At 45.2% G+C, this 26,348-nt stretch overlaps 3 protein-coding genes across 4 annotated transcripts in view; 1 reads left to right on the top strand and 2 right to left on the bottom strand.

Moving 5' to 3' along the window:
* Positions 1 to 1,187: 1,187 nt before the first annotated feature.
* mcee (methylmalonyl CoA epimerase) lies at positions 1,188 to 3,707 on the bottom strand. Its single transcript, XM_076291933.1, has 3 exons — positions 3,488 to 3,707; positions 2,553 to 2,905; positions 1,188 to 2,238 (listed from the first exon to the last, which is right to left on the bottom strand). Exons 1-3 carry the CDS (start codon positions 3,513 to 3,515, stop codon positions 2,086 to 2,088), a joined length of 534 nt encoding a protein of 177 aa, XP_076148048.1. The 5' UTR covers positions 3,516 to 3,707; the 3' UTR covers positions 1,188 to 2,085.
* A 64-nt stretch (positions 3,708 to 3,771) lies between these two features.
* mphosph10 (M-phase phosphoprotein 10 (U3 small nucleolar ribonucleoprotein)) lies at positions 3,772 to 11,087 on the top strand. Its single transcript, XM_076291932.1, has 11 exons — positions 3,772 to 3,872; positions 4,489 to 5,185; positions 5,303 to 5,469; positions 5,739 to 5,901; positions 6,131 to 6,272; positions 8,695 to 8,762; positions 8,917 to 9,054; positions 9,325 to 9,435; positions 9,734 to 9,841; positions 10,244 to 10,471; positions 10,801 to 11,087. The coding sequence occupies exons 1-11, from the start codon at positions 3,784 to 3,786 to the stop codon at positions 10,951 to 10,953; spliced, it is 2,064 nt and encodes a 687-aa protein (XP_076148047.1). The 5' UTR covers positions 3,772 to 3,783; the 3' UTR covers positions 10,954 to 11,087.
* Positions 11,088 to 11,735: 648 nt separating this feature from the next.
* mtmr10 (myotubularin related protein 10) overlaps positions 11,736 to 26,348 on the bottom strand; it is a 53,249-nt gene continuing 38,636 nt past the window's right edge. Inside the window, exons 7-16 of one of the 2 annotated variants that reach the window (XM_076291930.1) lie at positions 25,961 to 26,108; positions 23,576 to 23,663; positions 23,083 to 23,171; positions 21,205 to 21,335; positions 20,683 to 20,752; positions 19,341 to 19,411; positions 18,907 to 19,079; positions 15,591 to 15,761; positions 14,945 to 15,127; positions 11,736 to 14,573 (exon numbers count right to left, since the gene is read on the bottom strand). In XM_076291930.1, coding sequence (XP_076148045.1) covers positions 13,794 to 14,573; positions 14,945 to 15,127; positions 15,591 to 15,761; positions 18,907 to 19,079; positions 19,341 to 19,411; positions 20,683 to 20,752; positions 21,205 to 21,335; positions 23,083 to 23,171; positions 23,576 to 23,663; positions 25,961 to 26,108 — 1,904 coding nt within the window. In that variant the 3' untranslated portion in view covers positions 11,736 to 13,793. The remainder of the gene's footprint in view (positions 14,574 to 14,944; positions 15,128 to 15,590; positions 15,762 to 18,906; positions 19,080 to 19,340; positions 19,412 to 20,682; positions 20,753 to 21,204; positions 21,336 to 23,082; positions 23,172 to 23,575; positions 23,664 to 25,960; positions 26,109 to 26,348) is intronic. The other variant, XM_076291931.1, reaches the window with a different exon arrangement.

Here is a 26,348-nt window from a genome sequence, read left to right as displayed (position 1 = left end):
AGACAGCCAAGTGAGTGACAGACCATTTCTTTCAAGCTGCTTCTGAGAGACGAGTTGCCGTTTAGGCAGACTATTCTTCTCTTTTGATACAGCAGCTCTGGCATAAACAAAATGCTTTCTCCTCCATTTTAAATGTCAAGAACAGATTAACTCCCGCCTCCTTTTCCCCAAAAAAAAAACAAAAAAACAAATCAAGACGAGAAGAGTGGCTTTCTCATGCTAATGTCTGAAATTGAACAAAAAGCGCCTGGAAAACTTGGAAATAACACTCTGTGCCTTGACAAGCCAGAAAGACAAGAGTCCAAACACGAGTGACTAATCTTCCTTCTTCCCACTATTCGTCAGGGAAAGTGAGTGAAAGAGAGAAGCGCTGGCGCTGGAGGAGAGGAACGAGAGCGAGCGTCTCTCTCCGCGCTGTCAGCTGGCTGGCGTGCAGTGACTTCAGCAGGGAGATGGAGCTGCACCAGCTCGCGTCCAAATTGTGCAATGCAGAGCCAGATGGAGAGAGTCGCAGACTGTCCCTCTACGCCAGCGAGCAGATGAAAAGCAGGGTGGTGATTAAACTCATTTTCACACAAATACTCTCTCTCTCTTTCTCTCTCTCTCTCACACACACACAGCTTTAAAACTCAATCATCAAAATCCTGATTTTTTATCTCTCCATTACATAAGGATAAATGAGTGAGAGAGGGCAAAAAAGATAAATAAGATCAATAAGTTACACTTGGTATAAATGCACAGTAAACTCATGAAGAGATTCCGTTTATAACAGACTAGGCATGGATCTGGATGCCCCGTGTTAAATGACAGTAAGCAGTTATAAGACGATTGTTTTACTAAATTGTGGTCTCATTTTATTAGATTGTCTGCTCAATTCAGTCAATTGTGCACCCATTTGACTATATCATGCGCACAATTGACTAAATCATGCACAAGTTTAACTAAATTGTGCGCTCATTTTACAAAAAAATAAATGAGAGCACAATTTAGTAAAATGAGCACACTATTTAGTAAAACGTGTGCACGTTTAAGTAAATTGTGCGCACGATTTACTAAATTGAGAACACAATTTAGTAAAATGAGCGCACGTTTCTGGATATACACCAAAAATATCTTGCGATAACCCCTCCAGGGTTCCGTAAACATGTCAAAGTTGGAAGATCTTTTATTCTTGTTTTTTTTTTTTTTATTTTACATCAGGAAAAAAGAAACTCTGGCAAAGGCAAAGAGGCAAAGGCAAAGAACTCTGGATAATTCCATCACAGCAAGTGGGGATGTAGGGAAAGAAGAGACACAGCAAAACAGAAACAAACAAACAAACAAACAATGAAGATTCAATCACATCTTGGGGTACGAGCGACCATTTCCTGATATTCTGGTCAGGCTCTCGGAGTCTTCAACCACCCATTTAGCTTTTTGTAGATGCCTACAGTAAAGGACCCTCCACTACACCACCATTAGTGTCTGTGTGTGTGTGTGTTTGTGTGTGTGTGTGTGTGTTGGGGGGGGGGGGGGGGGGGGGGGCTCGGATGCAAATTCTGATATTCTAATCTTCTCATTACAGACTCTGTCTGATGAACACATTCAGGAGGGGGGAGCGGTTCGGAAGAGCAATCGTGGCCTGTGGGAATTCTGGGAATTCTTTGATCTTGTCTGATAGCAGGAAACTACCCTGTGTCATATGACAATACTATTTGGAGAGCCGTTTCCGGCGAAGTGCTGTTTTTCTCTGAAGTGCTGTTTGACTGGCAATTATCCCAGATAGCATGCAATTCCAGAGGGTCTCCCATCCCAAAAACCGGAGCAGTCTTCCAGAAAGCATAGTTCAATGACCACCAACCGTTAAATGTTGGAGCAGCTATCATTTTGAACACTCTCCCTCTCTCTCTCTCTCTCTCTCAGCTAATCATGTTACTAATGGTGGTTGTTCAACGATGCTTTCGGGATAGACAGTCCAGGCATGTATTTAGTCCACTCCAGCTCAAGGCCGGACACAAGTCCAGGGTCAGCAGCTGCTGTTATTATCATTATGGCTGTGTTGCCCGTATAGACGAGGACGGGCCCGTACTGAGGGGGGCACCAGTGTTAAGCTTCCTCCAGCTCCACCAGCACACCATCACAGTCTTTGGGGTGCAGGAACATGACTGGTTTCCCATGGGCCCCTATCCTCGGCTCTGCAGAAAGCATGCGGATGTTCTGTGCTTTCAGAGCCAAAATGGCTGCCTTGATGTCATCAACCTGCATCACAAAGGGGGGGGGGGGGTAAAGGTGTAAAGCTGTCACAGGTATTAATGAGAATTCAGACAGGGGTGATGACTTAGATCATTCATTAATCTTACAGTGTGATAACTGTATGACACGGTAGCAAAAGTGAAAAGAAAAAATTGCCGTTGGCATCGATAAGACTGTGGATTAGGAAGAGAACTGACATTTTTCGCCTTCACTTTCAAGATGAGCACTGTTGTCACAAGATTGTTGGGGTGGAGAGAGTGGGTGTCAAATAGAGGGTGGCTTTCTGTAACACCTTCCCTGACTGAGTGACATTCACTCACCTCTATGCAGATATGATGCATTCCCCCAGACTTATTCTTCTGTAGGAATCCAGCTATGGGGCTCTTCTCCCCCAGCGGATGCAGGAGCTCCAGCTTGGTGTTGCCTAGCTCCACAAACACGGTGTACACGCCATGCTCCGGCAGTGGCATGGTAGCGCTCACCTGGGCACCCAACACGTCGCGGTACAGGGCGGTGGCCTTCTCCAGGTCCGGCACGGCTATTGCGACGTGATTCAGCCTACCGAGCTTCCAGAGTGAGGGTGGGACTCCCTGACGGAGTGGAGTTGATGAAGAGAAGGCTCTGAGAGATGGTGATGTGTGGCATAGGCCTATGCACCTGGAAAGACCTCTCACTGGAGACAATAATAATGACATAATGATTATGTTGACACTGATACTTTATTATTATTTACTTTTTTCATTATGTACTGAAAAGTTTATTTTTTTAAACATGTGCAACAGCTCAAACAAATACATATAAAACAGCAAGCACAACCTTAGCAATGTATCTGGTCTTTGTCTGGCAGCAGTAGAAAAAAAACACGAGTTTCTTTCTTTTCTCTGAGCGACACCTACAGTTAGGCAATGGTAAAGCAAGACAGCACAGTCCAGATGCCACATTTCATTTAGTAAAACGGACAGATCCTTCTATTATTATTATTGAGTGTACCATAACATGACATGGGGTTGAGCAGTTCCCTTGACATGCAAATTATAGTGAGATTTAAGTCCCTGAATTAACGACAACGTAACCTGATGTAACAGATGAGGTTAAATTAGCAAGCTAAATATGAGCCGTGAGATAACACTAACGAAATAATGACGCGAACTTTATCCATTAGAACTTGTTACATGCCATACAATTATGTTAGACAAAACAATACACTGCAGATGGTTCGTTAACCTATGTGAATTGATCGATTTTTGTACATTACCTGCAACCTTCAGCAAGGGAGACGCCATGTTTCTAAAAACTTTCTTGAAAACTACTGACTTAAGATAATATGACAGCGATTTGCCAAATGCACTGTGAATGACGGCTCTTCGGAACTCTATTTAAACCAAAAGACTGTCGAGTAACCCTAAAAAAAACATTGATATAGCTTCAAATAGGAGCTTGTTGTGACATTGATGTTCGCCACTCTCAAATGCTCTGCGACAATACGTTCCGACAACTCAAGTTTCCGGGGACGCTATTTACTGTTACTCACTGGTTCCCCATGTGTGAAAAATGATGGCGACGGGGGACACTAGTAACACGTTGGAGAGCTGTTTGAGTATTCTTAACAATAAAACAGCACATCCAGAACAATTTCTAAGGTGAGGCACACATACAGATTAAACTGCTTTCACTGTCATTGAACGATACCAGCAAGGAAAAGAGATGTTGTGTTTTCCTGGGTGACAAGCTAACTACTAGTTACCTATGTTGTAGTAGCCCTCTGCATTGGTAGCTATTGCTAACATTTTACTTTCTGTGTTATTTGTCATTATATCCCATGCTGTTCTTAACATCGTCATGTGAGATTGCTTTGTCGAAATCCATGTAAGTTAAATGTCCAGTTGTACGAGGTCGGAGGTGCTTCTGTTTAACGTTACGTTAGCAACACAATCGTCGTTAATAAGGTAAAAGAGTACTGTGTGTGTGCTATGACTGTTGAGCATAGCATGCTTTCAAGTGTTTAACTATCTTCTTTTTTATCACCTCGGTGTTGCCTGTGATCTTGTGCAGGTAGCAGAAGCTCAGGTTTGCAGAATGTGCCATGTAGTATTGATTAAGTTTGCATAGCTACTAATAGAGTTCTCATAGGATAGCCTGCCTGTTGTACTTGTGCAAATGGTACTTAGCTGTCTTTGTCCAGGGTCTTGCTCCTCTTGGATCTCATTAGATCTCATTCTCTGTTTTTGGCTCTTACTTACATTTTTTGCATTGCAGTCTCCAGGATGCCTTGGCAGCAGACTTCACTGCCCTCACAAAGACACTGTACGATTTGCACAAAGCCGAGCAGCCAGCCGGCTTCAAGAGCAGCCCGCTGGACCTGCTGGTAGTGGAGAACTTTGACGAGGAGCAGATCTGGCAAGAGCTTGAGTTGCAGAACGCTCCTGCTCTCGGACAGTTTGAGGAGGCCGTTAGCCAGGTCACAGTGGACACAGGCCTCAGCCTTGTAGCAGAGGCAGAGGAGGATGAAGGAGCTGTTGAGGGAGATGGCATAGAGGATGATGATGATGATGATGAGGAGGAGGATCTGAGTGATGATGAGATTGATGAAGGTGAGGAGGAGGAGGGCGACGAGAATGACGCAGAACCCGGGAACGAGGATGGAGACGGGTTCTCTGAGGAGGACTCAGATGTGGACTTTGACGTGGACGCGCTGGAGAAGAAAGCCAAGCAGAAGATGAACCAGAAGGGTTCCGCTGCACGGCTACCCAAACCTACGTGGACGGAGCCCTCTGAGGTGGACGACAAGTTCTTCAAGCTGTCTGAGATGGAGGCCTTCCTGGACGACATGGACCGACGAGAGGGCAAAGACGATCAGGCCGGCGAAGACGTAGACTACTTCCAGGACTTGCCCTCAGGAGATGAGGAGGAAATGACCTTTGATAAACCAGTGGCATCAAAACGACAGAAAAAGGTAGGCTCATCTAGTTTTTAGATTTTGGATATATATAACAGTTGGAATTTGTGTGAATGAATCAGTCATGACTGAGTTTTCATTGTTTAATTTTCCTTTACTCTGGCAATGCAACAGAAAAGCTCCCGGAACCTGAAATATAAAGACTACTTTGACTCGATGGGTGAAATGCCACCTCAGAACACAGCAGATGATGAAGATGAGGAGGAACCTGAGGAGGGTGGTGAGGATGATGAAGAGTTTGATGAAGAGGACATGGATGAGGAGGAATTTGATTTAGAGGCGTAAGTCGAATCTTTTCCTTTTTCTATTTATGACAAGAGACAGCAATTTTGGCACCCAAAAGCAATTAAACATTTATACACATATTGAATTGCAGCATGATATATTTACATACTGTACGATTTGTTAGTGTTGATGTATATTTCTGTTGTTGGCGTCACTGATGATTTGACAATGTGACTGACTGTGTAACTGTGACCTTTAGTTAAAGTAAAGATGATTCAGTGTTCCGTTTGTTTTGTGATCTTCCACTCCACACACTCATGCACAGGGAGGACATCAATGACGAGGAAAGCAGACAGGCCAGAGATGCTCTGAAGAGAGTGACCTTTGACCTTCCAGAGGAGAGCGAGGGTGAGGATATGGAAGACATCTTTGGAGGGAAATCAAAGTCCTCCGATTCCAAGTCTTCATTTGAGAAACGTCAGGACAAGGTGTGTTTTGTGTTACTTCAATGTAGAATTACAGTTTTTTTTGCGGGTCAGTGAGAACTGTTAGGGATAGCAGATGAGTTTGAGATGCTTCCCATCACACTAGTGTTAAAGAGCAGAAAAAACCTGTGGGCCAATGAAAAGTGGTGATAATGGCATTGGGCATGTGTCCTATCACACAAGCTGTGTGGCAAATTTTGGTGCTGATCTGGGGCTGTTGATTGGTTGACAGATGGCGGAGCGTATCAGCGAGCTGGAGAACACGGCGCTGGAGGAGAAACCATGGCAACTGACAGGCGAGGTGACTGCTCAGACCCGACCAGAGAACAGCTTGCTGGAGGAGGACGTGGCGTTCGACCAGGCCTCCAGAATGGGTTGGTGTCTGTTTGTCTCCTCTCTGACTCTCTGCCAGAATGTGTGTGTTTTTTCCCTTGTGACTCTTGCTAGGACAGGTGTTTGTGTGTGTGCGTGTGCATGACATTTTGCCGTTTTTTTAATGGATGTCCTCTGTCAAACTTTACTCCAGTATTTTGAAAAGGGAATAATTAGAAATCAAAGCAAATCGCAGTTTGCGGTCAAGACATTTGCATAAACCCGCAGTTAATAATATTCAGTCTGTTTTGAATTCAAACCTTACCTCAGCCTCTGACAATGGCTTTTAAAATGAACAAAATGGCAGTGGCTTTGTAAATGATAGCCAGAAGAGAGAGGAGTGACCTAGTACTACACAGTACCCAACACGCACTACTGTACGCATGGCTACCGTGCTGCGGAAATCACACAGTGTGACCAGGTGGTATTTGGTGTTTGTTCAGTTATTGACACGCCACATGGTACAGTGGAACAGAAATCAGTTACAGGGTACCCGCGGGGTCTTGAACAAGTTTTAAATTTAATATTGTTAAATTAAGGCCTTAAAGGTACTGGTATTGACTTTTGTTTACAAAAAGTCTTGAATTTCATTCACATTATTTTTTCCCTTAGGTAGGATTAAGTAGATACCGTAATGTCAATTACACTGTGTTCCAAATTATTATGCAAATTACAATTTTATTTAGTATTAATTAAATGTTCATTAGGAGGTCATATAAATTAATTCAAAAGTTATTTCAATCAAAAACATCTTAACAGGCCAAGTTACATGTTAACATAGGACCCATTGACATCACCTTCACAATTCTTGCATCCATTGAACTTGTGAGTTCTTGGAGAGTTTCTGCTTTAATGTCTTTGCAGAATAGCCTCCCAGAGCTGCTGCTTGGATGTGAACTGCCTCCCACCCTCAGATCCTTTGCTTGATGATGCTCCAAAGGTTCTCAATAGGGTTGAGGTCAGGGGAAGATGGGGGCCACACCATGAGTTTCTCTCCTTTTATGCCCATAGCAGCCAATGATCCAGAGGTATTCTTTGCAGCATGAGATGGTGCATTGTCATGCATAAAGATGATTTTGATACAGAAGGCACGGTTCTTCTTTTTGTACCACAGAAGAAAGTGGTCAGTCAGAAACTCTACATACTTTGCCGAGGTCATTTTCGCCCCGTCAGGGACCCTAAAGGGGCCTACCAGCTCTCTCCACATGATTCCGGGCGGCCCAAAACATCACTCCGCCACCTCCTTGCTGACATGTCAGCCTTGTTGGGACATGGTGGCCATTCACCAACCATCCATTACTCCATCCATCTGGACCATCTAGGGTTGCACGCCACTCATCCATAAACAAAACTGTTTGAAAATTAGTCTTCATGTATTCCTGAGCCCACTGCAACCGTTTCTGCTTGTGAGCATTGTTTAGGGGTATACACCTTGAGGTTTGCGGGACTCCAGAGGCACCAGCGGCTTCAAATACCTGTTTGCTGCTTTGCAATGGCATTTAACAGCTGCTCTCCTAATCCTATAAATTTGTCTGGCAGAAACCTTCCTTATTATGCCTTTGTCTGCACGGACCTGCCTGTGCTCTGAATCAGCGACAGATTTCTTCACAGTATTATTGTTTCTTGGACTAGCATGCGTCATTCCAAGCAGGGATGGACTGGGACAAAAAATTCAGCCCTGGCATATTTGGCCCAAGCGACCCTCAAATCGGCCTGTCACACCTAATTAAATATAAAATCCTTGCATTACCATGAAATATGCGTATATTTTCAACTAAGTGTCGCTGAGCACTGAAAGTGGACAAATGTAGACCTCATTGGCTTTCACTCTGACTGATTAGAGGTAGACATGGTGAACATGATCTCCATATTCAAGTAGGCTATACAAGCAATTGTGAAAGAAGAGTTTCTGTAGATAGTGTTATAGTGTAGAAGTATCATTTCAAATTATTAAATGGGCTACATTTACATTCTTGAATTTTCCCTTGGGGATCAATAAAGTATCTATCTCCTATCTATCTATCTCTATCTCTATCTCTATCTCTATTTCTCTCTCTCTCTCTATTTCTCTCTATCTATCTATCTCTCTGAAAATACTGAAGCCTATGTGTAAACAACAATTATTGGTTGGTTAAACAAACATAACTAGCACAATCTACAAGTAGCTGCAGGTTAAACTTTAGAAATGCAAGCCTAGTCTACCCTATTTTATTTGATAGTGTTAGCCTGAAAAAGTATCTGTCTCAAGTAAGTTTATTTATTATCTGATTTCATCCAACAAGTATGCATACCGGTAACTTGTCATGCTTACTCTAATAGGTTACTAGGTTATGCTAATACATTTCCGTAAGGCCTATGACATCTTTAAAAATGCCTGATCATTCATGCTCAGAAATTGATTGTTTGTGTGTGTGTGTGTCCTAGCTCCTGCTATCACTGAGGAAACAACCATGCAGTTAGAAGAAATCATCAAGCAAAGAATAAAGGACCAGGTGGGTGCTCAGAACCCCTGAAATATCTATATAGCTTATAACCATCTTCAGACATTCATCAGTTGCATCCTCATTCTTGTGGTCTGAAACCTCCACCTTGTGCTACGGCTGTTGAGTAATTAGCTTTGTGTGTGTGTGTGTGTGTGGTACGCAGGTGTTTGATGACGTGGTGCGGAAGGAGAAGCCAAAGGAGAACGTGTTTGAGTACAAGAAGCGCCTCACGCTGGACCACGAGAAGAGCAAGCTCAGCCTGGCACAGGTCTACGAACAGGAGTACGTCAAACTCACACAGGTAAGACCCAGGACACACACACACACACAGGTAAGACTCAGGACAGGTCAGATGAAAGTCACTTGGGTAAGACCTGGAACAGCACTTTTTGTCGGGGTGGGAGCTTCCAAGTGGTTGGTAAATCTGAAGATGTTTTCTTGCCAGCACACAACAAGACTCCATTCTGACTTTGCCCATTGAGGAGGCTACATAAGGGTAGCACTAGCATCGTAGCATGTCCTTGTGAAGGTGCTCTGTGTGCCTGATGTCCACTGCTTTTAATCCCCTCAGGAGAAGACGGAGGAAGAAGAAAACCCAGCCCATGTCCAGATCCAGAAAATGATGGACTCTCTATTCCTGAAACTGGACGCTCTCTCTAACTTCCACTTCACACCTAAACCGGTACGCATTTACTTCCTCATTTAGCCCAGAAAGCTTTTTTCTCATGGAGGAGACCATGGATAACTTTTTACAGCATGCGCAAAAGCAACCTGTTAACAAAATGGGGTACTATTACTAGTCATGTTAAATTTATTGAATGATATGAAAGTAGAAAATGTAATTTTTTAATTTAAAAAATGTTAAATATCTGAAGTTAAGTTTAAAAAGTAATCCAGCCAACATGTCTGGAGGTAGGTTGCACTTGCGAGTTGGTGAACAGAGATTGTGTGGTTGTAATGGATGGTCATTGTGTCTGCAGGCCATTCCTGAGGTGAAGGTGGTCTCCAACCTGCCCTCTATTGCCATGGAGGAGGTGGCACCAGTCAGCGCCAGCGATGCCACGCTGTTGGCACCAGAGGAAGTTAAGGTATGTCTGTTTAGTCAAATTACGCCTTCATTCTCAAAAGCATAACAGCCCTAAAATATGTGTTTGTCATTTATTTCGTGTGATTTTTTTGAACTGTTAAACACTTGAACTGTGATTGAGGGATTGACTGTGCTGTGAAAAGTACTGCACAATCTAAATGGGAATGACATGAAGAAAATGAAATGTATTTATGAAGAATTGTTTCTAATATGCATCCACAAGTCTTAGGAGGAGCAAGACTGATTGTCAGCTTAAAAAATTAGACATCTCAATCTCAAGAATCTCCGTACAATGAGGAGACAATCAGAAGGTTTTTCTATAGGAACCACCATTCACTTTAGAAGACTGAATGTTTTAAAGAGGTCCTGTTTTACCGGCGGTTTTTACCCCCCCCCCCCCCAGGAGAAGAACAAAGCCGGGGACTTGATTGGCGACTCGGAGAAGACGACCACCGATAAGAAGCGTGAGCGACGACAGAAGAAGAAGCTGAAGAGGCTGAAGGTCCAGGAGAAGGAGAAGAGGCAGAAGATCAAACTGGCCAAAACTGGAGAGAACACGAAGGCCTCCAAGGCCCAGGTGGCCGACACACTCAAGAAGCTCACCAAGGGAGGCAAAGCCAAGATCCTCACGGTCAGTCAGGTTTATGCCCTCCTTTTGGTTTAATATTCATTACTGACATGGTTGGACACTGACACGGTTGTATGACCTCAGTTTCAGAACGTTCAGAATTCCTGTTGTGTAAACTAGAAAGTATGAAGTATAGCACTTTTTTAAACTATATTTTTTTTATAATGCAGTACTTTGTTTATAATTCAAGTTATAAATGTGTTGTATGACTTCAGTTTCAAAAGTTGAATGAAGTAGTGTAGTAGCTTTGCCAATGCAGTGAGTGTTATTCTTGTTATAGACAGAATCATGTGCCAGTTGGTCATTGTGTGTGTGTGTGTGTTTTTTGACAGAATGACGGCATGGACAAGGCTTTGCGGTCCTCGCAGGCTTTCTTCTCCCAGCTGCAGGACCAGGTGAAGTCACAGGTCAAAGGCTCTAAGGAGCAGGCCGGCAAGAAGAAGAAGAACCAGAAGGAGGTCTCTGCCAGCAAGCTCAAGTTATAGCCCACAGACTAAACGCTCTGGCTTATGATCATGTACAGTTCATTTTTATTATTGTTATTATTCAGATGGAAATATTATCTGTGAGTCCACTTCATCTTGTCATAAGAAATTAAAGAGTCATCATGATTTGTAAACTGGTGTCCTGGTTCATAGGTGAAGACTATTACTCCACTTTAGTGATTGTTGTAGTCTGTGGCATGGCCAGTAGGGGGTGCCAGTGGACTAAGGTAATGTCCCCGGATCTCACGATGCATTGAAATATGCAAATGACTCAAATGCACCTGTGTGAGACCATAATTGTTGTGGGGCAAAGTTCAAAGTCGAAATGCTTTGCTACAGTTTCCTGAATTGACAGGTTCGATTTTCTCATTTTGTGGGTTTGTTGAGTTGCTATCCTATCATTGGCGTATACACACAAAACCCGTCGTATTATTAAGCCAGTGAGCACAGTATATCCACCTAAAGTCGTTTACACATGTAAGATAAGAATGAAACGTTGAAAAGATAATTAAACCTATATTTACATAGATGTCATGAGGCTCAAACATTTTTAGAAAAAGAATGCAAACAATGGCCTCAGCTGTGCTTGCTCAAACAACAGCATTCAATGCACCACTGTTCTTGTGTTGAATCAAATGCTTTGCAATTTGCAGTTTGGGCTGCCTTATTTATCCCACCATAGACTTCTCAAACAACCCTTCACGTGGTAATATTGATAAATTCTTTCAAGTTGGCACAGTGGCTTAAAGAAACATATTTTGAAAGAGACAACTGCAAAAGCATGTGTTAAGTCTTTTTTTATTATTAGCACTAAAATATTTTATGACAGTCACTGGCTTTACATAAAGACCCCACTCCCGTTACCATAGTGCCCATCAGAGTTGCCATAACTACCATCACACCACTGACTTCCTGGTATCTGCCTATTGGCCATCATGCTGGAGTGTCACTTCCAGAACTCGTTACCCACAATCCTTTGCACACCACACAAAGGAAATGCATATGAGACTACAAGTCCCAACAGCCCCTGCCTAGGGTCACAGCTTAGACATCAGCTCCAATCTCTGCTACTTCCCTCCTTGACAAAGAGAACGGGACAAGGACACTGAGAAACAGAGGGATAGAGAGAGGGAGGAGGTGCACTGAAAGCCTGGTCTGCATTGACCATTAAGCATGGGGTTAAAAAGGCACAACTGAGACCCACAGTCCCTGTTATTCTCTTTAGTTTGGATTGATTGTGTGTGTGGGTTTTTTTTTTTGCAGTTGCTGAAATTCTCCAAAAACTCATACATAAATATCAGTGCTGTGTATACTTTATAAAATCAAAAGAAATCAAATGAACTCCAATGGTGAGCAGACGTGCCTGACAGTATTAAAGCACTGCACACTCAACCATTTTCTTTTAGTGGTACACTACTGAGCAGTACAGTAAAAACAAACAAGAGACACATAAATAAATGTACATTACTTCATAGTCACAAGGGATGAAAAGAAGTACCATACTAAAAACAAACCAAACAAACAAAAAGAAATAAATCTAGAAATTCAAGCAAATGAAACTGTACACATCATTAGTCAGGCTAATCGCTACCCATGATGAAGGGTACCACTTCCCATCAGCATAACCACCTGCACCCGCGCGCCGCCACCACCACACACACACACACACACACACACACACACACACACACGTCACGTCACTTGGGGAGAGGGACATAGGGATTAAAGAGTTAAGCGTTATGTCCATGAGGCTCTGAGTTAACACACTTAAGGACACCAAATGGCGCTCCGCAGAGCACACACACAGTTACACACATTTTAGTATCCTGCAGGGAGCACGCTCGCGCACACAGAAACAGTGATGGCAAATCAACCAGCTGATCTGCTCAGCAGTCCTGGCCTAAGTGGATTTATGATCAGGCAGGATCCAGCCAGCCCCGGTGGGGTCCTATAGTTCACCACACAGCTTGAGTCCTGTCTCCTGCTTCCTATCTTCCTACAGCCAATACCACACTAGCTAGCTATACACACTACTGTGCTCACACACACACACACACACACACCCCTACAGCCAATACCATACTAGCTATACACACTACTGTGCTCACATACACACACACACACACACACACACACACACACCTACAGCCAATACCACACTAGTTAGCTAGCTAGCCACATGTCTGTGCTCACTAACACACACACACACACACACACACACACACACACACAAACCCACTTGGCAGAGAGAGGGATACAAACACACACACACACATAGTTCATCATTTTGGTTTGTTAGTTTGGTGAATAATAGCTGTGATGAGACCCTGCCAGCAGGTCAGGAGAGGTCAAACTAACTGTTGAAGATAAGCAAGAGATAGAGCTAGAGAGAGAGAGAGAGAGATAGGAGTGTTGTTCCACAGGTCAGATTCCTCATAATGATCCCACAGCGCATCAAGCTCCTCTCATCTCCTCACCAGTCATGTTAATATAATACCTCTGGAAAAACACACGACATCAGACATTCTGCACCATCACCACATGTCAGGGACAAAAGGAATTAGGAGGGGGAAAGAGGGGAGGTGCGTACTTAGCGGCAGTCCATTTCCAATAATTCTGTGCAAAAACACGCCTGGATACACAGACACAAACACACACAGGCACACACACAGGCGCACACACAGACACACACACAGACACACTCTCACACACCCAAAGTCCTCTTGCCAAATCACTGCTTCTTCCTCACTTCCTGTTCCTCTTCTTCCTCTGTCCACCGCCATCTTCCTCTCCTCCTGCCCTGTGGCGGAAGCAGGCGGGGCTTGGCGTCCCCCCCCTGTTCAGAGCGTCTCATTGGCCAGCGTCTCGGTGGACAGCCAGATGCGGGCGCCGCTGAGCAGCTTGCTGAGGGGCGTGCCCAGTAGGCCGCGCCGACACAGGTTGCCCACGGGCGAGAAGGGGAACGAGGAGCTCAGGTAGTCGGGCGCCGGGCATGCGGAGGAGGAGGTGAGGGTGGACGCGCCGGGGCCTGCCGGGGTCGAGAGCGGCGCGCGGAAATACATCCGACCCTGGCGCTGCTGGTGGTGGTCAGGCGGGGACCGGGAGAGGGACTGGGGCCGCTGTGGGGTGATTGAGGGGGGGCTGAGGGCCAGGCCTGGGCCGGGGGGAAGGGGGGAGGGGGCTGGGGATGGAGCCGGGGGAGGGAGCCCACTGGGGGTGGAGGTCAGGGTAAAGCTGGAGTTGGAGGTGCTGTAGTGGCGCAGGTGGCTCTGGAGCGTGTGGATCTCGTCGACGAGCAGCGAGAGCTTGTGGAAGGCGGTGACGGGCCCGCCGCGGGGGATGCGCGCCTCGGGGACCCAGCGCAGGAAGTAGAGGCGCCACAGGGTCAGGTGCGAGGGCAGCAGCTGGGGCAGCAGCAGGCCCTGGGGCTCGGCCGCGCGGGAGAAGCGCTCGCGCACGAAGCGCTCGCACGGCGTCTCGCACGGCTCGCGCGCCGAGCCGAGCTCCGGACGCAGGCGCAGGACCAGGGAGTTCCGCCGCGGGAGCGTGTCCAGGTCCGACAGCTGGCCATTCCGCAAAGCCAGGGGCAGGCCGCGCAGCGTGGAACTGTAGCTCTTCTGCTGCAGAACAGAGAGAATCATTTAAGACACATATCTGAAACACGCTCTCTACACACAAAACAAAGCCATTCTGATGGCACTAGCAGCTACATTGCAGCAGTATTTTATTTAATTGCTGTCCTGTTCAAATTTAGTTCCCAAAGTCCCCAAAGGCTTTCTGATACTAAGTCTAATTTCATTTCCTGAGAATTCTTAAGAATGCGTGCCAGTTTCTCTAGCTTGTAACTGTGGTAATCTTACCCTGAAACTCAACAGAACACCAGGAACCAGAAAAACAAGTGTGAAAAATTCTGTCATGTTTAAACAGAAGTCAGCCTTAGTAATTACAAACACACACACACTCATCCAGGTAAACAAAAGCTAATGATCACCTTGGTGCGTTTGAAGGTCTTCACTGCCCCGTTCTGCACATAGGTGGCGCTCTTGCCCACATAGAGCGGGTTGTTGAAGAGGGTCTGGTCCTTGGGGCTGAACTGCTGAGACCAGTCCCACACAGGGGGGAAGCGGAGGGCCTGCTCCTGCCCAAGAGGGATGCTCTTACTGCGGGCAAAGTCCTGCAGAACAGAGGGGAGGGGTGGGGGGTTCACAAGAGTTTGAAAGGGAATGGTTGATACTGACAAATTGCCGCTATCAAAGCTATGTGAGCATTCAATTTTGCATCAAATGTTGTCCAAAATGCGGACAGTCCTGCAAGGAATAGACGAGGAATAGACTGTAGGCATAGGTATACAAGCCTCACAGCTCTTTTTAGTTCATGCATTTGTCATGATGAAAACGTGTGTGTTGTGTGTATGTCTGTGTGTATGTGTGTGTGTGTGTGTATGTCTGTGTGTATGTGTGTGTGTGTGTGTGTATGTGTGTGTGTGTGTGTATGTCTGTGTGTATGTGTGTGTGTGTGTGTGTGTATGTCTGTGTGTATGTGTGTGTGTATGTCTGTGTGTATGTGTGTGTGTGTGTGTATGTCTGTGTGTATGTGTGTGTGTGCGTGTATATGTGTGTGTGTGTGTGTGTGCTCACCCTGCTGTGCTCGGCCCTCTGTTTGGGGCAGTTGAAGAGGAAGGTGCTGAAGACGGGGATCCACACGCTGTCGCTGAGCACCGTCAGGTACGTCTCGGTGAACTCAAACGCCGACGGGTACTGGTTCAGCAGCTGCCACACGCAGTCCAGGAACAACAGGAACAGAGGAGACTGCAGACCACAAGGAGAGAGAGATAGAGAGAGGGAGAGAGAGAGAGAGGGGGAGAGAGAGAGAGGGGCAGAGAGAGAGGGGGGGGCAAGAGGAAATGAATGAAAGAAACGAGAGTTGAAGACTACTTTTCTAACTGTGGGTCATATGGGGTCATTTCTAATTCATCTGATTTTGCTTCTTGAGTATATTCTGCCAAATCCAAATCTAAATCCAACCGTGCAGCACAGAGGATGTATATAAAAAATGGTGATGCCTTGCCTGTCTTTAAATCCTGCTGTAACTTCACTCATCCTCAACCTTTCTTTGCCATCATGGCTTTCCTCTACCATCCTCCATTACCACTCTCCTCCATCACCACTCTCCTCCATCACCCAGATGAATACGTAGGTGCCGCAAACCTGAACCATCCATCACCATCACGCCTCTCCATCACCACAATCACCACGACCCGCCATCTTCCTGTTCCTGTCCGTCTTTCTGGACGCGTCCCCCCCACCCCCCTTCCCCTTGGCATCGTCTCTGAAGTGGTCGCAGCCATCAAGGAAGTGGTGACCCACAGCCATCCACTCTGTTCTTCCTTGTTTTCATTTCTATCCTTCACCCCCACCACTCACTGTCCCTCGCTCCGTCCCTCCCCAGCGTTATTCTAGTGGTGGTTGGAGTGGTTCAGGAAGTGGGGGACCGCGTTCACCCACTTGTTTTCCATCTCAACCCCCCCTTAGACTCCTCTTTTCTCCTTATTCCATCCATCCTCTCTCTTCCTTTTTGTGGTGCTTTAAGGGAGTCTCACTTCTCTTTCTTGTCTCTATTTTTATCCTTCACTCCTGCATCCCCACTCACTCTCTCTCTCCTCATTTCTATCTCTCTCTCTCCTCATTTCTTTCTATCTCTCAAAGAAGCTTTATTGACAAGACAAGAGTGCTTGTGTTGTCAAAGCATGTACAAAAAAATTCAAAAGAACACCAAAAGCAAAACACTGTTGATTAAATAATAATAAATAATAAAATAAATAATAATACAATACAAATAAGAATGAAAATAATCTAAATAAATAAAAAATCTCTATCTCTCAGTCATCATTCTTAATGAGGCGGCTTCACTGGTCCAGGAAGAGGTTTACCACAATCCCTCACTTCTTTATTTCCAACCACAAACACCCCCCCATCTCCTCCGCTTTGACCCCTCATATCCTCTCTTTCTCTTTAGCTCTCCCACTCTATCCCTCCTTCACAACCCACCCACTCTCCTTCTTTGCTTCTTCTTTGTATTTCTTGAAGTGACTGGAGAGGTCCAGTGAGTGTCCTACCATTGCTCCGATTTAACACAACAGGGAGGGAGTATATAGGCTTTGTGTGGGAAATACTAATGTTTTAATGGTGTGTTCAAAGCATGTGAGTAAGGCCATTGTTCAGTAAAGAAGTGCTCTCTCTCCATCTCTCTCTTCCTCTCAAATCCTGATCCCATGTCTGCCTCTCTGTCCATCTCTCTTCTTTTTCCTCACCTCTCTCTCTCTCTCAATTCAATGGTGCTTTATTGGCATGACAAAAAAGCCATAATACAAAAACAGTGTATAAACATTTATGTGTAACATAGGTCTACTCACTCACTCACTCACTCACTCACTCACTCACTCACTCACTCACTCACTCACTCACTCACTCACTCACTCACTCACTCACTCTCTCACTCACTCTCTCACTCACTCACTCACTTCACTCACTTCACTCACTTCACTCACTCACTTCACTCACTCACTTCACTCACTCACTTCACTCACTTCACTCACGAACGAACGGAGGTTCTGCGGATGTTAAACGGTGTGGACCGTATATCTGAACGACATAACCGGTCATATGGAAGTCCGAATTTAGCCGGTTGTTCTATTCCCCCCCCCCTAGTATTTCCTCTGGACATTATGTAAATGTGCTGTGTCTGAACGAGGCGTAGAACATGCGGTTAAAATTCACACCTAGTGAGAGGGCGTGTCGGTGACGTTTCTTTCCTGCGTCCATGTGGTTAAATCTGACTTAAATGCCAGTGTTATGATGGAGTGGCATAGTGCTGTCCAGAAAATCTCCGACCTGGAAAGATGCAGACATCACTACTGTCCATGAGGGCAGACAGCATTGTGATAGAACACATGAAGGGAACGGCAAGAGACACGTTAGCCTACAACTGCATCGCAAGGCCAAACGAATTCAAAAGATCGAATCATCATTTCAGAAGGCGCTGAAAAGGCAGTAGCCTACAGCGACGTCGTTGACGACAATAACAGGAGTATTTAATAAATTGTTAGCCACCACGGTCGGTTTTCTGTTCATTGATAGCCTTCTCATGACCTCACTGCTGAGCTCGCTGATATTTGTTGAGCATAAATATGCCTAGAGAAAATGAAAACGAAGAAAACCCAACTTTGTTCCAAGCTCCTTGCGTAAATGCAATAGACGCATGGGGAGAGGATGCTTTTGGAAAAATAAACCATGAAAAAACAAACCACTTCACTGTTATATTAGTATTTTGTTTGTTGCTTAAAAACTTTGTATATGATGGCCTTGAAGTCTTGAGTTAGCCTACTGAATTGGCTGGTACCATAAAGTTTGTGCATGCTCTCTCCAACGCACATTTGCAGAAATGTGTATTAGCCTACACACAATAGATTTTTCTTCTTTAGCCTACATAATGCATACACTTTGTAAACAAATACCAGCTGTGACAGCGGCCGCATATATTCTGCGTCATATCTCGCCTCTTGTGAACTTTACAAGCCCCCAACCGTCACTCGACAACCACACAGAGATTCTGTAATGTGCGTGTATGTCGTTCACACATAGGTCCGTATAAGGTCAGTATAAGGTCCGCAGGTTAGCATCATATCTGAATCATCCGAAGGGTAGGACCTCCGTTTGACAAACCTCCTCATATACTCCGGAGGTTATATCTGAAAGCGCTTTCTGTCTTCCTCACTCTCTCACCCTTTCTCTCTCGCTCCCTCTCTCCTTCTCTCTCTCCCTCCCTCTCTCTGTCTGTGTCCCTCCATTTGAACTGTCAGTATAAGGTCCGCAGGTTAGCATCACATCTGAATCATCCGAAGGGTAGGACCTCCGTTATAATCTGAAAGCCCTATGTGTCTGTCTCTCTCCTCACCTCTTCCTTGTCGTTCTTCCTGAGGTGGTTGCAGCGGTCGAGGAAGCGGTGTCCGGCCATCACCCACTCCCGCTGGACCAGGCCCTGGAACCCCAGCAGGCTGCGGCAGTGGGGGTCCAGCATCAACTGGACCAGGCAGGACACCACGCAGCTGAGGTCACGGTCCTCCTCCTCTGCTCAGACACACACACACACACACACACACACACACACACACACACACACACACACACACACACACACACACACACACACACACACACACACACACACACACACACATAAATACACACATGAATATATAAACACACACACGGATATACAAATACACACACAAAAATACAGACAGAAGCACACACACACACACACTTAGTTCAACCTAACAAACCTGACAAATCATACACACAAACAACCTGTCCAGAATGGGTGCTTACCGAGCAGAATGACAGAAGTGTGTTTTCCCTCCAGCATGTACACAATCTCCACAGCGTGTCTTAAAAAAGCCCTTCAGGGAACAGGAAACACACACATCAAACTCACCACACTGAACACACACACACAAACACACACACACACTCCACATCAAACCCAACCCAAACAAACACATACACACACACACACACACCCACACACTTCCATAGCGTGCCTTAAAAACACCCTGCAGGGAATAGGAAACACACATATCAAACTCACCACACAAACCCATCCAAACTACCAAATGAACACACATACACTACCACACTACACCCAACACAGACACACATAGATACTCACACACACAACCCCAACTGAATACACTCATTATTCTGTACACTATAATTTAATCACAGGAAACAACACATCTGCCTTTCTCTGTATTGTACATACATACACGCACACACACACGCACACGCACGCGCGCACACGCACACACACACACACACACACACACACACACACACACACACACACACACACACACACACACACACACACACACACACACACACACACACGCAAATCAACACACCTGCCTTTCTCTGTCTTGTACATACACACACGCACACACACACACAATCAACACAAGCACTGAAAGCACACTTCTAAAACTGATAGTTCCGGTCCTTGATTGTGATTGGCAATCACCACAAGTGGGGTTTTAGGCACTCTGCTAGCGTGTCATGCCTAACAACGCCCCTTAGCTGTTGGAATCAGCGTAACCTACGGCCTCTCGGGGCCTATTGCTTAATTCTACGACACCAACTTGCAACAGTGTCTACAATAACGTTTGCACAGCAAAGAGCAGGGCTGATTTTCAACATTATGACTCTGGGGTATTTCCCATCTGAAAGACACCATTATGCACTTATGGCAAATGGATAGACTGTCTGTCAGCTATAATCTGATTGGTCCAAAACATTAAACAACATGGCTATCCCTGAGGAAGCTAGAGCTTGAGCTGGATAAATATCATGTTGTTGTTTTATGCATCATGCTGATGATATCTGAATAGGGAAACACTGAATGCTTTAAGATTTCACTTCTATTTCACTTCTCCCTGCTGGATTTGGTTCTGCTTAGCGTGGAAAACTCAGCTGTCACAACGGAGATATCTGCTGCTGAAACCCTCATGCGTCATGAGCCCCTCCGCTTATCATCACACAGGTAGGTCGTGCTACGCTTAAGCAGAACTAACTACAACAGGAAAGAGAATGACTGTGAGTACCTAAAATACCAGAATGACTTCACCAGTGCCTGGGTTTGTGTGTGAGTGTGTCCATAAACATTTGTGCATACCTGACATAGTCCATCCATCGCGAGCTCTCCAAGGACGACAACCATTTCTCCTCTGATTCCTCAAAAGGCTCTGTGTATAGACACAGACACAGACACAGACACAGACACAGACACAGACACAGACACAGACACACACACACACACACAAAAAACACTGTCAATTATATGGAAAAGCACTCACAAGCAAGTGACATCTACCCCAAACACAAGTTCTAACCCAGCCAGTCTCTCAGCACCTGTCAGCCCTGCTCTGTGCCAATGCCTTGCCTTGATGCTATCGCCTTCAGCATGAACGGCGGCCATTTTATCAACTATGTGGCTGCATACGCTTATCTTTCTTCTGCTTCTTTATCATGACAAAACATCACACACCACAACACACACACACACACCTCCATATCTCTATGCACACAAACTGATACGGACACACACCACTTAACTCAAAAGCCTCCAAAAATGTAAACAGAGTGAAAGTGTAAACACAAACAAACAAACAAACATGTAGGACAGGTGCGGACTCACCGATTACGCAGACTTGCCGCAGCTTGGCGAGAGCGGCCTGCACTTCCTGGATGTTGGGCAGCTGCTTGTCCAGGTCGGACTTGAGCACGTCAGACCGCTGTGGGTGGCTCTTAGTGATGGCACTGCTGATCCTAGTGAGGAGCAACACACCTTCAAATTTAACCTTTGACCCTGGAATGGCAGGTGCATAAAACTGTTCTCACATGTTTACCCCACTGGGACATTAAACCAGCACTAAAGAAGCGTATGCGTCTTTTGCAACAAAGTATGAACATAACTCCGATACAATATAGAGGGAATGCACCCACAGCAGTATGTAGAGAGAGATTTCCGAATTCCTGTAGCACAGCAGCTCTTTTCCATTTCCATTTCGAAGGGGGGGGGGCAGTGTTCCTACCCGAACACCAAACTTCCTACGGCTGTTTTACAAACGATATGACCTGCTCAGAGTGCGGCAGAAGTGCTTTTCACCCTATTAAGAGTTTATGTGCCATTGAAATGATTTTGGAAACGATATTGTAAGGTAAAAAAAAAACTCTTTAGGGGGCCTTTAAGATGCATCCACATAAGATGAGGCCCAGACGCAACCCAATCCCCTAGTGCTGATATTATGATACTCCTGAAAGCCCAAATTACTCTGGTGGATTCTGGCAAACCTATAAATGAACTAAGCAGGCGGAAGTCTGCTGAAACATGAATCAATTCAGCCACGGATGCGGTCTAAATCTGAACCGCTGATGTTTTAGAGTTGGTGCTATTTTGGTGTGTGTGTGTGTATGGGTGTGTGAGAGTGAGTGTAAGTGTAAGTGTGTAAGTGTGAGTGTGTGAGTGAGAGAAAGACACACACAAACACAAGCGTGCAGTGGTGTAGTGGGGATTTTTAAAGTGGGTTATTTGTGTGGGTTATAAAATGGGCTATTTGAATTCTGTCATTGCAAAAACAGTCACACTCGCACCTCCACATAGATCGGGTGCCTACAGCTTTCCTGAACATGAAACCAAATTCACAAATCCATTGAATGACTTGGATAAGCTTCAAAATTGAATGTTTTCACCCAAACTACACTTTTCCACCAAAGTTTATGAACATCGGTCCTGTAGCTTTTTTTATTTTGTTGTATCATACAATAAACAGACAAACTATAATGTAGAGTAGCCTATGTAATCTAGTGTAGTCTTATTTCATTGATGCATAACATGTGGCATGGCTTCATTCATTATCACACGTAAACCATGGCAATAACTACAGTCGCAAACGCAGGATCCACACACATTCAATATGCTGTGGGCAATGTAGCTCAATTTGAGGGGGCGTCATATCATTGTCTTTACTAATGATTAAAACGCAGAGGTGTAGTCAATAAAACAAAACACAACAAAAAAATAAAAGAAAGAAATACATTAGGCAGCCAAGTGCCAGTTATTGCTGTCTCTGAAAAGTTTTTGTTTGGATGAAACCAATCTTTTTTTAAAGTTTTTCCTGAAGTTGTTTCGTGTGGAGGTTCACTGTTGGGTCATTGCTTATGGTTAAAAAGCCTATCACTTATATTGGTTTACTATGCGTCCAACGCCCACTACACCCCTGCAAGCTTGATAAGATTCTGGCCGTGAGAAAATCTTGATCAGCAGGTTTTTAAACGTCCCCGCTCTCCTGCAGTTAGCAGATAAAGAGGATCTGACACACATCCAATACTGTATCTGTACACTGTCCAAGTATGTATGTATTTGTGTGTGTGTGTGTGTGTGTGTGTGTGTGTGTGTGTGTGTATTTGATGTTAGGAGGACATAAACCCATCTTCCTCTTTTCATCTTTGAAATCTTTGCAGTCTGGTTATACTTCCTCTCATTTTATAAACATACACACACACACACACAAACCTCTGGTCCAGTTTCCTCTGCTGTTGCGGATCGCTGATGCTGGACATTCGAACCAAAGCACTTCCGTTGGGGTGACTCCAGCACCACAGCTGAAGAGTGACACACACACACACACACACAAACAGAAACACAAACACTTTTGAGCATGTAGTTAAAGAAGTTCTCCACACTTACAAACAAGACACACAAGCTCAAACACATGCAAAAATGCACCACATCTTTATACAGCTCACCCACACAACACCCACACACTCAAACCACAACCACCATCTTGCAGCTACATGGTGGACCATTCACACACACACGCTTGCTCTCACACGCTCTCACACACACACACACACACTTCACTGCTACAGTGTGTGGGAGAGGGGTGCTGTCTAGGGTCATAAACATGATTTATAAGACACAGCCAGCACTTCTGGTGGTGTGTGTGTTTATAACATGTATGGGTGTATAAGTGTATTTCTGTGTATGATGAGGGAGTGTGACTAACCGGGATGCGTTGGCCCGTAAAAGAACATGCATACTGTTTCAGATCTTGATCCGCTAGCGAGGCTGGAACCACAAAGCACTCCGGCAGACTAGAAGAAGAAAGATGGAGTTATAGACATGCACACACACACGCACACGCACACACACCACACACCACACACACACACACACTCATAGCTGAGCTGTTCATTTCCCCCTAACAGCGCTTGAATCCCTGTTGAGAAAAACATCATGACAAAATCAAGACAGCTCTCCTGCGTCCCACAGACTGTTCTCCTGGGTCCTAAACTGGAACAGCCATTACACATCCCTCCTCCAAGCCAAATGCATTCATAACCCTGCACTCTTTAATGGAACAGCCATAACACATTCATAACCCTGCACTCTTTAATGGAACAGCCATTACACATCCCTCCTCCAAGCCAAATGCATTCATAACCCTGCACTGTTTAATGGAACAGCCATAACACATTCATAACCCTGCACTCTTTAATGGAACCGCCATAACACATTCATAACCCTGCACTCTTTAATGGAACAGCCATAACACATTCATAACCCTGCACTCTTTAATGGAACCGCCATAACACATTCATAACCCTGCACTCTTTAATGGAACAGCCATAACACATTCATAACCCTGCACTCTTTAATGGAACAGCCAGAACACATTCATAACCCTGCACTCTTTAATGGAACCGCCATAACACATTCATAACCCTGCACTCTTTAATGGAACCGCCATAACACATTCATAACCCTGCACTCTTTAATGGAACAGCCATAACACATTCATAACCCTGCACTCTTTAATGGAACAGCCATAACACATTCATAACCCTGCACTCTTTAATGGAGCCCTTTCAAACGGGAACAACTTAGAGACCATGCGAAAGGGTTGTCCACACTGGCAACATCTCAACTATAAAGATGAAAAACTATCATTTTAAGTATCGCTATAGTTAACTGGAATGACAACATTCATTGCATACTATAAGGTAACAGACATGACGAACGATATCATTGGGAATCACTTTCAGACCAATTTTAAGAATGATAAAAAAAAAAAAAAAACTGACGGCCAATCAGAATTCATTACATTTTAGAAATCATATTAATAAACACAAGAGACTTTCCCTATCGTTGGTTATTGTGGACGTTCATATCGCTGTGGTTAGCTATGTAAGGGATAATGTATAGAACGCCGGTCATTATTGGGAAAATAAGTCCCGACAGGGCGAACCGGACCCCGACACGCAGCGGACCGTTTCGTCGTGGCATTTGCTGAGAAACAAATAGTTCGCAACAGCACACGCTGAACTTGAATCAAACATTCTTTAGAACACAGCTGATCAACCGTCTACTTTCACTTTTGAATGAAGTTCCAGTCCTTGCGCAGTAATATGAAAGACTTAAATCAGAAGCACAAAGCCCATTTTCCTTGACAGCGGTCTGTTATACTTAGCAACGGTCTGTTATTGAGAATGGGAAAGCCCATTCAAGTGAATGGAGCATTCTGCAGCACTCTGAAGAGACGTGTAATAACTTTACATTAACATTTACATTTATTCACTTAGCAGACGGTTCTGTCCAAAGCTTTCCATATGCCTTACATTCCACCTCTATTCCATATCCTTACATATGACAAATGCCACTGTCCCCAGTGCAACTTGCTCAAGGGCACAACGGTGGAAGCCGGGAATTGAACCCACAACTTTTCAGACTACTGCATGCTAGCCCAGCTCCTTAACCACTCTGTTCCGCCCCACTTTACGCTACCAGCACCCAACACTACGCTACCACCGCCCCACACTACCCAACCACTACCCAACACTACGCTACCAGCGCCCATTATAGTTCTGGGTTATGGTTCAGCATCTGTTACAGATACCATAGGACAGTGGTATTTAGGCTGATGTTTGCGAGTGTATCTGCAGGGGCTGATTACTGAGAATCTGCTCATGGAGGTAAGAATTGGGCACTGAAGGGAAGCATAAATCCATAATCTCTTAATACAGACTAACACACATGAGTTATGTAAGCCCAGGCTCCTGCTATGAGCACAGTCAGATTACACTGCGGTTAATGAGCCGGACTAATCTTTATCCAACTACGCAGCTGAGGGGAGACCAGAGATGGAGCTAAACAAACACACACACCCACACACACACCCACACACACAATCTCTGTAAATACAAACACACTTATGTAACTACTGAACGCCACCCCCCTCCTAAACTCTCAACAAACGAACACACACAAACTTGATTCACAACAAATAGTTACTAACAAACAAACAAACGGGTATTAGTACACACAAACGCACGCACACACACACACACACACGCACACACACACACACACGCACACACACACACACACACACCTGGGCGAGACGAGGTAGCCCTCGTTGATGGAGCACACCCTCCACTCGGAGGCTCCAGTGCGCTTGATCTCTCGGTCCCAGTCAGACGGGCGGTCAAACAGCGGCGTCTGATGCCCTCCTCCAGGGTCCACGCCATTCACCCGCTCACCTGCACACACACGCACACACACACCAGGAGACACACAGAGATATGACAGGATCACCAACACGAACAAAGGTCAACCAACCGGCCTTAAAGCCTTGCAAACCCCACCAACAACCTGGCAACTGTAAATCCACCCCCCAATGGAAATTAAGCTCACACACTTCAGCTTCGCACCCCCCCCCTCCCCCCCTCCCCAATGGAAATGAAGCTCACACACTTCAGCTTCGCCCCCCCCCACCCCCC

Source organism: Alosa pseudoharengus, unplaced genomic scaffold (assembly GCF_046254945.1).
Source record: "Alosa pseudoharengus isolate Yale_2024_CS ecotype anadromous, Long Island Sound unplaced genomic scaffold, YU_APseudo_1.1 YU_APseudo_1.1_scf_19, whole genome shotgun sequence".
In the NCBI taxonomy this organism is placed as follows: domain Eukaryota; kingdom Metazoa; phylum Chordata; class Actinopteri; order Clupeiformes; family Clupeidae; genus Alosa; species Alosa pseudoharengus.
The sequence above is the reverse complement of the archived record's forward strand: the minus strand, read 5'-3'. Positions and strand labels throughout refer to the sequence as shown.